The 12,279-nt window shown below is 36.6% G+C and overlaps 2 protein-coding genes across 41 annotated transcripts in view; one reads left to right on the forward strand and one right to left on the reverse strand.

Moving 5' to 3' along the window:
* Window positions 1-1,167, forward strand: part of RAPH1 (Ras association (RalGDS/AF-6) and pleckstrin homology domains 1) — a 112,461-nt gene extending 111,294 nt beyond the window's left edge. Inside the window, exon 16 of the mRNA XM_081813830.1 lies at window positions 1,007-1,167. Within this exon, the coding sequence (XP_081669956.1) occupies window positions 1,007-1,018 (12 nt within the window). The 3' untranslated portion in view covers window positions 1,019-1,167. The remainder of the gene's footprint in view (window positions 1-1,006) is intronic.
* ABI2 (abl interactor 2) overlaps window positions 1-12,279 on the reverse strand; it is a 164,631-nt gene that overhangs the window by 63,006 nt on the left and 89,346 nt on the right. For 14 of the 40 annotated variants that reach the window (XM_081813850.1, XM_081813840.1, XM_081813843.1 and 11 more), the window contains 4 exons: window positions 11,810-11,956; window positions 10,911-11,035; window positions 9,693-9,875; window positions 5,131-5,289 (listed from right to left, as the gene is read on the reverse strand). In XM_081813850.1, coding sequence (XP_081669976.1) covers window positions 5,131-5,289; window positions 9,693-9,875; window positions 10,911-11,035; window positions 11,810-11,956 — 614 coding nt within the window. The remainder of the gene's footprint in view (window positions 1-5,130; window positions 5,290-9,692; window positions 9,876-10,910; window positions 11,036-11,809; window positions 11,957-12,279) is intronic. The other 26 variants (XM_081813861.1, XM_081813844.1, XM_081813874.1 and 23 more) reach the window with 3 other exon arrangements.

The raw sequence follows: 12,279 nt of genomic DNA on the forward strand, positions 1-12,279 counted from the left end.
CATGACCAGTTCACAGGACTGGAAATGTTTCTATATATATGCTAGCACAAAATAGCCCAGAGGGAAAATACAAACCTGGAAAAGTAAGTGGGTAGGTATGAAATAGGGAAGTACCTTAGGGGAAAGAGTACTCAGTGGTAAGAGACTGGACTTTAAAGTCACTCAGCATCAAAAATCTGATTTCCTTGTTGTTAAACACCTAGTAATAACTTCTTTGGACCTAATCCATAAATGTGATGAAAAAGAGTGGTTTGCTTTACAGAGTGGTTGCAAAGATTTAAAAAGAAAACAAAAACAAAAAACTAATGCATGCAGAATGCCTAACCCAGGACCTGGCCCAAAAAAAATCAAGGCAGCATAAACACAAAGAAAAGAACTTAGTAACATTGTGAAAAAAGTACCACTTGGTAACTAAGGAACATAGATGATATGTAGACAAGAGTTAAGCTATGAGTTAATACTAAAGAATATCTAGATGTAAGGGGCAGCGTAGAATAACCCTAGAAATGGGTACTTTCTTAAAAGGTACCTTTTAATGAGGTTTTTCCCTAAAGTCATACTTCTTGGTAGTAAACCCTTCGATGCCGTGTCTCCCCCTCGCAGAAGCTTGGGACAATTGCTGGTATGTTCCCAATACCCTGTGTTTCTAAACTTGGAGGAAGAAGATGACATAATGAACACAGAAGTAGCAGAGACAAAGCTGATAAGAGAAAGAGAAGCAAACAGCAACTGGCATTCTAGGAAAGTATTTATTGGGTGTATGTTCCCGTCAAATAAGATGAAAATGTTCCTCTTCTGTTAGCACCAGTCCCAACCTGTCCTATAACAGAAAAGTAGGGAATCCCCCACTTCAGTCACTGTTTCTCATCCAATTTTTTTTTTTAAATGACCTTCTGGTGCTCAGCAAAACCAAAATGATTAGGTGCTTAACTCAGAACAGTCTTTTTGTAGATAGATCAAGTGTATTATTATTTTTTAAGATGAGTATGTTCTATTTCTTTTCTAGTTCTGCAAGTGAAAATCTGAAACCATAGGGTTTTAAGAAGTCCACCAAGAACAGCCCAGGTAAAAACCAATCACAAATCTTTCTAAAACAGATTTACTTTGTAACAAAACAAGTTGGATTTTTCTCAAAGCCAGACCATGTTTAAAAAATTCAGTTCCAAACAGTTTACAAAGGTCACCCCAAATGCTACTTTTTTTCCCCAGGGCAAAATTTTAATGTGATGGTCCAAATTAATTCATATATCACAGCATTTTCTTTCTGGACCATGTTAAGATTTCATCTGACCAGAACTCCTGTGAACCAGAACATCCTACTTTAGACTAGATTTATTGTCCTTAGAGCTGAGCTGAAAATGAACCATTCCAGGAGATTTAAGCAGGATTTTGATGAGAAGAATTACCTGCAATATTTGGTTCTAGTCCCAGGCATCTTGTGAACAGGGAAGAGCAGAGGTAACTAGACACTTGTTTTCACTCTACTTAGCTAAGACGATTCTTCATGTGACAAGACCCTTTCCCTATAACCACCAAAAGATCTCCAAACTTAGATTCAGGAGTTTTATGTTCACAATATACACTAACGATGTTAATGTGAAGAGATGGCCTCACCAAACTGGAGTTTATAGAGAGATCTTAAGTTCTACACACAGCAACAAGTAGACATGTATCTAGTAATAGACTTTGCAAGCAAACCAAATTTAGAGGATGAGTCGGTGCTGATGAAATATACAGACTTTCCAAACATGACCTTCTGGTTATTTATAAAATCCTTTGGAGCATAATCTTTGAGGCTTACTGTTTTAAAATGTCTACTTCAAAGCATTTTGAAAAAATAACTTGGAATTTTACAGCTTATTTCTACAGATTTATAAATACTCTGAGAAAATCAGACATAATAAACATTCTAAATACTACTTTTAAAACCATTAAAGGATACCACCGGGGCACCTGAGTGGCGCAGTTAAGTGTTCGACTCTTGGTTTCAGCTCAAGTCATGATCTCAGGGATGTGAGAGCCCCAGAGTGGGCTCCACACTCAGTGCAGAGTCTGCTTAAGTTTCTCTCTTCTTCTCCCCTCCCCCACCATCTCTAAAATAAATAAATAAATCTTAAAAAAAAAAACACCACCGTTAGAGGTTATAGACATCTGAGAGCACATTCAAGTTTAAGTGCTTATATTTTACATTGCAGTGAAGGAAATGATTTAAGCAATTCATTTTAAGAGTGAAATATTTCCTAAACATGAACAGCAGGGAGTATTTAAAAGTGAACTCAACTAATCATACTCAGTAAGGAGGCTTTTTTATTAAAGATTTTATTTCTTTATTTGACAGAGAGAGAGAGACAGAGAGAGAGGAAAACAAGCAGGGGGAGTGGGAGAGGGAGAAGCAGGCTTCCCGCTGAGCAGGGAGCCCGAGGCAAGGCGGGGCTTGATCCCAGGCGCCCCAGTAAGGAGGCTTTTTGATGGAAAAGAATATGGTTACCAAATAATTATCAGTTCTGTAGTTTCAGAAGGGTTAAAAGAATTGGATCATTGTTATTCCTTTTCAAGCAAAAAAATCACCATAAAATGTTATGCCAAGAAAAAGTAGCAAATTAACACAAAGTTTAAAAACACAGCTTGTGTTAATAATCAGTATAAAGGGTCTATCTGGTTTACTTGGTCATCTAAGAATGTAACACTTTTCAGTTGTTTTCCTGTTTTTTTGCTCTCATTACAGTAAGCATTCTTTAAAAAATAAAAAGAGTAAGCATTCTCTAACAAACCCTAAAGATTGCCTAATGTAAGGATTTGAAAATTGCTTCTTGCTACTGCTCTTTATTCATACTTTGCTAAAGCCCCACCACATCTGTATTCTTCTGGAAATTTATGGTAATGCTGTAACTTAACTATCATTTAGAGGATATGATGTTATTGGCTTCTCTTCTGCAATACCACCAACCCAATATTATTTTTTCACTGTTTCTTTTTAGTTGTTATTAAGAACATTCAATGGTTACAGCTTGATATTTTCCCTGTGTAAAACACCATACCTGTTCATAAATTCCTCTCTCATATAACTATATACAGTCACATTTCTTGGAACCAACATTTTACTTTATGAATTAGATTTTTTAGTCTTTGCTGTAAGAAACTGTGAGCAGTAAAATACATGATTATCTATTACCAAAGACCTTATTATTGATTTTTTAATGTTATGGACTGAATATTTATGTATCCCTAAATTTCATATTCATGAAATTCTAATGTGATGGTATTAGGAGGTGGGGTCTTTGGGAGGCAATTAGGTCATGAGGGTAGACCCCTCATGAATGCAATTAGTGCCCTTACAAAGGAGACCTAGACAACTCCCTCTCTTTTTTCACCATGTGAGATATGAGAAGATAGCAGTCTGCAACCTGGAAGAGAACCCCAGAACTTGACCATGTTAGCACCCTGATCTGACTTTCAGCCTCCAGAACTGTGAGAAATAAATTTGTTATTTATAAGTCACCCTGTCCTATGGCACATTATGACAACAGCCTGAACTAGGACACTTACCAAACTAGGTCTATACATGTAAATGTACAAGTTGTGTGTGTGTGTGTGTGTGCGCACATGTGTGTACACACATACTTCTTTACCACCAAGGGCCTTCACATATTTAAGGTTAAAAACTGTTAACTTATGCTTAGCTCTATTTATTTTGGTGACCCTCTTTGCTGCTGACAAGATGGATAATAAATTGGTGTTCCTATTTCTTTGGCTAGATTATTAAGAATCAACGACAACCAAAGGGGTTTCAGTTAAGCCCCGATCAAAGTGTTCCTTTCATTAACTTGCTTCTGAAATAATCTCATTAGAAAACAACTATTGTACCCTTAGGATCATTAGAAAACAATTATTGTACTCTTAGGACTTGGCACTAGACACTGGGTGTTCCATATTTTAATTCCTATGTTATAATGCCCTTTCAAACTCAACCAAATACAGTAACAGTGCTGCCAGATTTCCATCTCACAGAAAACCAGTGAATTTACTGAGCACTATTCCCAGGATAAAACTGTATAACAGACTGACAGGGTCTCTGGCTCTCATGCATTTTATATCACAATGTGGATATCCTCCTCACCCCCCACCCCCCACCAAAGAGAAGACTAGGAGAGTAAAAGAGAGATTTTTATAAAATCTGAAGGTAGGGAGGCAAGTACGAAGAAAGAACATGGAACTTAGAGGCAGATGACCTAAGTTCAAATTCTAACCTGACGTCCCGTTTCTCATCCTACAAAATACAGATGAAAATGATCACATGATTATAAGAATCAAATGGGATAATATATATAAAAGCATTCTTTAAACTGCAGTTATGTAGAAGGAGGATCAAATTTCTTCTGCATGACTCCAAAGAAATAAGGTTTCACCAAAAGGTAGTAGCCACAGTAGACCAGTTTCAGGGTTTATCAGAGATGGAATGGGTTGTCCCCTAATATTAAAGATACACAGGCTTACTGGCCTCTGGGCAAAAATCCAGAAAAACACAGTAAGTTGCTATACCATGTCCACAATAGTCATAGGGTCTAATATTTGCTCTTACCCTCTCTGGGGAAGAAGCAAAAATAATGACTACATATGGTTTAAATATGTGCCAGATTAATTTTTTCTGTATGCATGATGCAACAGAAGGATGACTGTAATATCTGGATCAATCCGTCCAAGTCCTAGCTTTCCCATCATAGGTTTGGTATGAGAACTGAGTAAGATAGTATAACTGCCTAGCACAAATAGTTCAAAAATATCATTTCTCTTTTACTATACCACTTACAAACTCTGTTCATGAACACTCAATTTTCATTATTTGGTATTCACAGAGCAAGGATATCTGATTAAATAAGAAGGAAATACTGTTCACCGCAACGGTGTTCAGAAAAATTAAGTTCTACAACTTTATATGGAAATCATGTACTGATTTAAAAAAAAGGAACTGAATGATACAGTATTAGCAACCTCGTAGTCATTCTTCCATTCATTCAACAAACAGTACTAAACACCTATTATGTGTTAGTAATTTGTAATTAAAGGTTTTTTTCCCCTGTAACTGAAATTTTTAATTAGATATATTCTACAGAATGCAAAAGAAAATCTAACCTGGATTCTGGCTATAAAAAGGTCCTCCGTTCATCTGATTCTGAAGGCTTGTCTGTGACGTTATGGAAGGAGGGCGTCTATAGGGCAACGAGCCCCCTATTGTTGGAGGAGTATGGCGAGTAGCAGGTCTGTTCATGCTGTAGAACTGAACAGGATGACCTGGAAAAGGGACAGAGCATAAATTTGTCATTAAAAGATAATTATCTCAGGCAATGAAATGCTTTAGGTACATTGCCTGAATCTTAATAAGATTATTAAAAATAACAATGTTTAGCTAATTTAATTGCTATCTGATAAACATCATGCAAGATCACAGTTATTGGTCAGCTGACATCAAAGTGCAAAGTAGGAAAATAGGTAAATAAAATTAGGTTTGGAAAAGCTACGTTCTAAATAGATTACTAATTACAATTTTATTAAACTAATAATTTGATAGGGTTTCAAATCATCACAACTAAAATTTATGGCTTACTTCCTCCTCTACCCCCCAAAAATGGCCACTAAAAACTAAACAAGACAAGGGGCACCTGGGTGGCTCAGTAGGTTAGCATCTGACTTAATTTCAGCTCAGGTCATGATCTCAGGGTTGTGAGATTGAGCGCCATGTCAGATTCGGCTCTGGATGTGGAGCCTGTTTAAGACTCTCTGTCCCTCTGCCCTTCCACCCCCCAACTCACATGCACTCTCCCTCAAAAGAGGAAGGAAGGAAGGAAGAAAGGAATGGATGGAGGGAGGGAGGGATGCGAAGGAGTGAGGAAAGGGAGGGAGGGAGGGAGGGAGGGAGGGAGGAAGAAAAAGGGGCACCTGGGTGGCACAGTGGATTAAGCACCTGACTCTTGGTTTTGGTTTCAGCTCAGGTGGTGATTTCAGGCTCCTGAAATCAAGCCCTGTGTCCTGCTTGGATTCTCTCTCCCTCTGCCCCTCCCCACCGCCACCCCCCTTCTGTAAAATATATAAATAAATCCTTAAAAAAAAAAAAAACTAAACAAGAATGACATTTGGGAAAGCAAAAGAAAAAATGTTTGACACACGGTCTTATCCAAAATAATAGTAATAATAATAATGGCAGCAAATTTAAGGTGGCAAAGCAGTTTAAAGGAAAACAAAATATTTCAGCAATCAGGTGACATAATTCCAAATTAAACACATCTTATTCAATCAGAAATCTCCATCTCCAAAGCTAGATTATTTTGTCTTAAAATTAGAGCTTAAGAAATTTACAATTAAGAAAAAAGTTAAGATACAAAAAAAGTGAATCAAAATATATCTTATTTGTAATACTATCTTCAAACCTGTAATATTTATTAGCAATTCCACTCAATTTTGCTGAGTATTTCAACAGCTAATGCTAACTAAAGACATTCTTTCTTAATCTATCCAATTCCCTAATGCAATCCAGTTCCTAAATTTTATCTTGACTCCACTTACACTTAACATCACTCAGCTGAAGGCCTACTATTACAGATGGATCAGACAGAGCACTGGAGCACCCATGAGAGGTCACTCCAGCAGGCATGAAAGGAGGGGAGGTAAGAGGAGGAGAGGGAAGGGGAGGGAGCAGAAGTGAGAGAGGAAGAACCTGGGGAGGTGAGGAGAGATAAAGGGAAGAGCAAAGAGGAGGAGAAAGTGCAGGAAGGAAGAAAGGGAGGGGGAAAGGAGAAAAGAAAGAAAAACACTTCTGGCAATTTTTCATCTTATCCATGATCATAAAAAAAGGATTTACCTGAGTAAAATTGGGCTTCAGTAACTCCGTAACTTTATCAAACTTGGGTTCATATGAACTCATATAAAGAATATTATAAAAGTACTCAAGATCTGCTATATCATTTAATTTTACATTATGACAGCATCAAAACCTAAAAATCAATTCTGTTGTACAAAAAATCTGGAGTATTCAAGCTTAAACATAATCTGTCAAGTCTCTGTAACAATGATAAAAAAAATAAAAATATATAAACTAATAAATTATTAATTAAAAGGTAAATTCTGTCATTTGAATCACCAGATACAAATACATTATTGGCATTTTAGTAATCAATCTGTAACAAACTAATACAAACCTACCATTTTCAAGTTAAAAGCATCTGATAATTAAACCATTATGAATTTTATAAAGTTAAATCCAGTTTAAAATCTCACATAAGTCCTCAGTAATTAAAAAACACTACATAAAAGACTCTATTCATTCAATTAATAAGGCATTTACTTTGCTTTGGGTTAAAAAAGCAAACAAAACTACAGTTTAATTAACAAGGACCTAACTATAAAATCTAAAACTAAAAAGTTCTAGAAAAAAAACAGAACAAAATCTGTGACCTTGTGTAAGGTAACAAGTTTGAAAGTATGACACTGAAAGCACAATCCATAAAGGAAAAAAAAATCAATGAACTAGACGCAATCAAAATGAAGAACTCCCCTTCTAAAGATACCATTAAGAGAATAAAAAGGTAAGTCACAAATGGAAGAAAATATTTCCAAATCGTATAATCGATGAAGGACTTACATTCAGGAATAAAGGAATTCGATAAGAAAACAACCCAACTCAAAAGGTGTGTGGAGGGGAGCAAAACATTTGAAAGGACATTTCATCAAAGAAGATAAGCAGATGGCAAAGAAGCACACAAAAAAATGTTCTAGCTCATTAGTCATTAGGGAAATGAACATCAAAACCACAAGAAACTACTGTATACCTATTAGACTGGCTAAATCAAAAAAACAAAAACAAATTGACAATAGTAAGTGCTAACAAGTATGCAGGGAAGTCTCACGCACTGCTGGTGGTGGTGTGTTCAGCTACTTTGGAAAACAATTTGATGGTCTCTCATAAAATTAAACATTCATTTACCATACAAGCCAGCAATCCTACTCCCTAGGTGTTTACCCAAATGACCTGAAAACCTACACTCACGCAAAGTCTGCGTGTGTATGCTTACAGCAATTTTATTCATAAAAACCCCAAAACGGAAATAATGCAAATGTCCCTCAACGGGGAAAGGGATAAACAAACTGTGGTACATCCAAATGATGGAACACTACTCAGTAATAAAAGGGAGCAAAATAATGAAACATGAAACAACATGAATAAATCTCAAATGCACTGGTGCCAAAAAGCCAGACCCAAAAAGCTATATACCATACGCTTCTATTTGCATATTCTTACAGAAGCAAAACTTTAGAGACAAAAACAAAACAAAACAGATCAAAGGGTTGCCAGGGGCTAGAAGTAAAAAGGAATGACTGACTACAAAGAACACAGAGGAAATGTGCAGATGATAGGACTATTCTACATCTTGACTGAAGCTGTGGTCACATCACTGTATACATTTGACAAACGTCATGCTAAAAAGGGTGAATTCTTCTGTATGTAACTTATACCTTAAGAAGAAAAGAAAAAAGTACTTGGTGATTCAAAGACAGTATAAAAGAGAGTATATTGACATAAATTATTATTAAGGCATTCACCTTGCTTTCTGTTAAGAAAAAGTATGCTTATCCACTCATATAACAAATGTTTATTCAGTGCAGACTATGAAGCAGTACCTGTTAAATTATGATTTTATTACAAAAATGTTGACTCTTGGGTGGGAGTAATTTGTTCCTTCTGGGCCTACAACCAACTTCAAGATGCATTTTTTACTTCATTGGTGCTGGAGCATAGCAAGATTCCTATATTTAACTAGACGGTCTGGCCTAACAGAAACGTGTGTAGATCAAAGAATAGCCCACATTTACGTTTACATGGAAAGCTTTTCTTAAAAATTTCTATTATAGAAGCTAACCCATAAAACACCATCCAAAATCCATTTTAGCTAAAAGTGCCCTTTAACACATTTAAACATCTGGTTATAGCAGCAGAGCTAAATATATATTCTATGAAGTATTTGACAAGCTAAGGTGATGCATGTCCAAACACATACATTTTTATAATAGATAAAGAATTTGTTTGCTAATAACCAGCATCACTATTAACTTTGCAAATATATTTTATAGCAACTGAACCTTTTTCCCCTTCCCCATCAAGACAGATTTTAGGATGCAGTTTTAAAAACTAAAACACCAGTCAACCTTAAGTAACACTTAAGTAAACCTGAAATTCTTAAAAAGTCCATTATTGTCTATGTGTTTCCAGAGCTGCTTTGATAGACTTCAGAGACTTCCAAACTGTTACATCAAATATTTCCTATAAAATATACCTTAAAATTATTTCCTTAAGTCTTTGTTAAAGACTTAATCTGCAACACTACTTCTAACACCACCACCTCAAAACTGTACAGAAAATGGCTCCATACTAAATTCACAAATCTCCAGTACGTGAAATTCAAGCAATTAAAAAAATGTATATTTGTGTTACTCTACTGGAAAAGTGTATGTGAACTTTACCCTTCCTCAGGAAATTCTACTTTTTGTAGAATGCCATTTTCTAAGTTAGTCCATTATTCTTCAGATTTTACACACACACACACACACACACACACGGCACAAACAAAAGTCATAAAGCCAGAGCTCCAGGTAAAAGAGCCAGATGACTGGATGTGCCTGCCAAAGGAACAAGCCGTACTCACCTGTGGGGGGAGTGGAAGAAACAACAGGGGGAGTTGGAGAAGTGAAGCCATCAGCAAGGGCCTGGGCCCCCCCAGCAGCAGCGTCTGGGGCAGTGGAGGAAGGGACAGTAGCAGGAACAAGAGGGGCAGGGGCAGATGCAGAAGTAGCAGGAAGGGGAGGAGTACCAGCAGAGCCAGCAGGGGCTGAGGGGAAAGAGGAGTAAGAGGCAGCATTAATGAGGCAGGCCCATTAGGTGGGATTAGAAAAGGCATTAGAGAACCTAATGTTAAATATTCAGTGCTTAACACTAACCAAAGAATAGAAGAGAATGGTAAAAAAAAAAAAAAAAAAAGAATGAAGCTTATATTAAAGGATTATTTGGTTTGCAGCAAATAATTCAAAATGCTCAGGGTAATGTACAGATTTTTTAATTCATTAAAAACAGCATTCCATTTTACCTGAAAGCCATTACTCTGGAAGAAAGATGTTCCCTTTATATTGTAATTTTTAGCACTGTATTTTGTAAATAGTATATAAAACATAATACATTAGGAAACAGTATTCCATTTTGAATTACAAAAATCAGAAAATAAACACATATTCCAAACAAAAACATATTAGGTAAAAAAAAATTTAGAAAAACACAAATCTTTTTCATGATTTTTAAAAAGATATTATCTATTTGGTATCATGATAAGCAAATTAAATTTAAAAATTCTATCCCTAGGTCTTCTGTGTCATGCTTTTAAAACTAAATTTTAACTTTGGTGTCTTCACATTAAACAAGCACATTTTTATGTTTTGGGGGGGAAAAAGGGTAGTATTTCAGAGAGTATTAAGTTCCAAAAGTCCACTAAATTTAACTGCCAGAACTACCGTTAAATTTGTCCAATCCTTTGTTACCAATGTGACTCTAACACGGACCGTGTCCAAACATATGCAATCTCGTAACACTACCTGGAAGTAAACGTAGTCATACCCAGGAGGTACCTGAAACCTCAAAGGACCAACTGAGCCACGGCACCAAAGGCCAAAGCCAAATAACAGAGACGCATGTGAGCATAAACTCAGAAATCGCTTGGTTAAAAATGACAAATGCATAAAGATTCCCCAACATTTATGGAGTCCTGAAGGAAAAAAAAAATCCTGATTAGGAAGAAAGCCCACTATAATTAAATCAGAAACTGAGTTCAAATTCAAAAAAGACAAGCGAAGATGAGGCACCGTTCATGTTTTACCTGGAAAGACACTGGGAGGAGACGGAGTAGGAACAGCAATGGGAACGCCCACACTCCCGCTTCCACTGTTCTCCCGACTGCTGCTCCGGCTGCTCGGGTGGCTTCCGCCGCTGCTCCCACTGCTGCTGAAGAAAGGAGAGCCGCCCAAACAGGACTATTTATATACAGTCAGATACCACCTGCATTTCCCCAAACTTTCTGAAATGAGTACTGCTAAAGAAAGATAATGCAAAAACCCTCCACTTCATGTACTAATTTGAGTAAAATAGGAAAAACACTGAGTTCAAGAAACTTGTTCTGACCACCTTTTAATAAGCATCAAAAGATGCTTGAAATTGAAATTGAGAAAGAAGGAAAAATTCTGCAGAAATATAAGTGGTAAGTGATAGGGTTCAACACATAAAAATAGTATTACTTTTATGCTCTGAAGAAACTTGTTTTATAATAAAAACACAGTTTTCCTAAACAGGTTGATTAATTTTATTTCTAATGATATCTTGATGTACCATCCCATATTACTGTTTTATTATGTATAGTTTTTCATCTGTAAAGTTTCACCAAAAAACAACTTGCAATTTCCCATATCCGATCTGTAACTATTTTTCCCACATCTGGTCCATAACTTTTTTTCAGGTCAACTATAACTATTAATTTTGTAGAGAAGTTTGTATTTTAAGATGTCTGTTTTTTCTGTTTTTTGGTTTTTGTTTTTTTTTTTCCAACTTCCTGACCTCAAAGCTGCATCAGAACATGAGGAGAGAGAGGTGGATTCAGATGAGGTCTGGGGGAGTAGAGTGAGGAAAAGAACTTAGTGCTTGGAAAAGGAGAGAGATTTAACTGAAGTAATCTAAAATTATGGTACTATAACCTTCACATTTGCACTGAGGGAGAGAAAATACCTGTAAGTTCGATTTCTTTGATTCACAGAAGCTGTCCTCACAGGGCTCTGCTGCGAGGGAGCCATATTACGGGTTGGGCTAGGTACGTAATCATTTGGTACCACTGGAGGACGCACTGGCTCCAGTGTGCGATAGGGGGAGTGCCGCCTACAAAAAGAAGAGCGTATGTATTGTGTGATTAGCAAGTTTCGGCACAACAAATTCAAAGAGTTGCCAGTAGTGAAATACAATTTGTATTCAGAGACAGGAACATGTTTTAACATAACCCAGCTACCAATTTCAGTCTTTCCTTTAGTATCACTTCTCTGCCATTAGGGTTTTGAGGAGTATTGCTATTCTTTAGTCTCAAACCTCATTTCCCTGTATTAATGCAATTTTGTTCACTCATTCTCTGACAGCACAAAGATTCTCCCAAGTAAGCCAGTGTTTCCCAGACTCTCTTCTCTTTTTTTGGCCGGGGGGGGGGGGGG

Source organism: Leptonychotes weddellii, chromosome 3 (assembly GCF_054177405.1).
Source record: "Leptonychotes weddellii isolate Sample4059 chromosome 3, ASM5417740v2, whole genome shotgun sequence".
Lineage (NCBI taxonomy): Eukaryota > Metazoa > Chordata > Mammalia > Carnivora > Phocidae > Leptonychotes > Leptonychotes weddellii.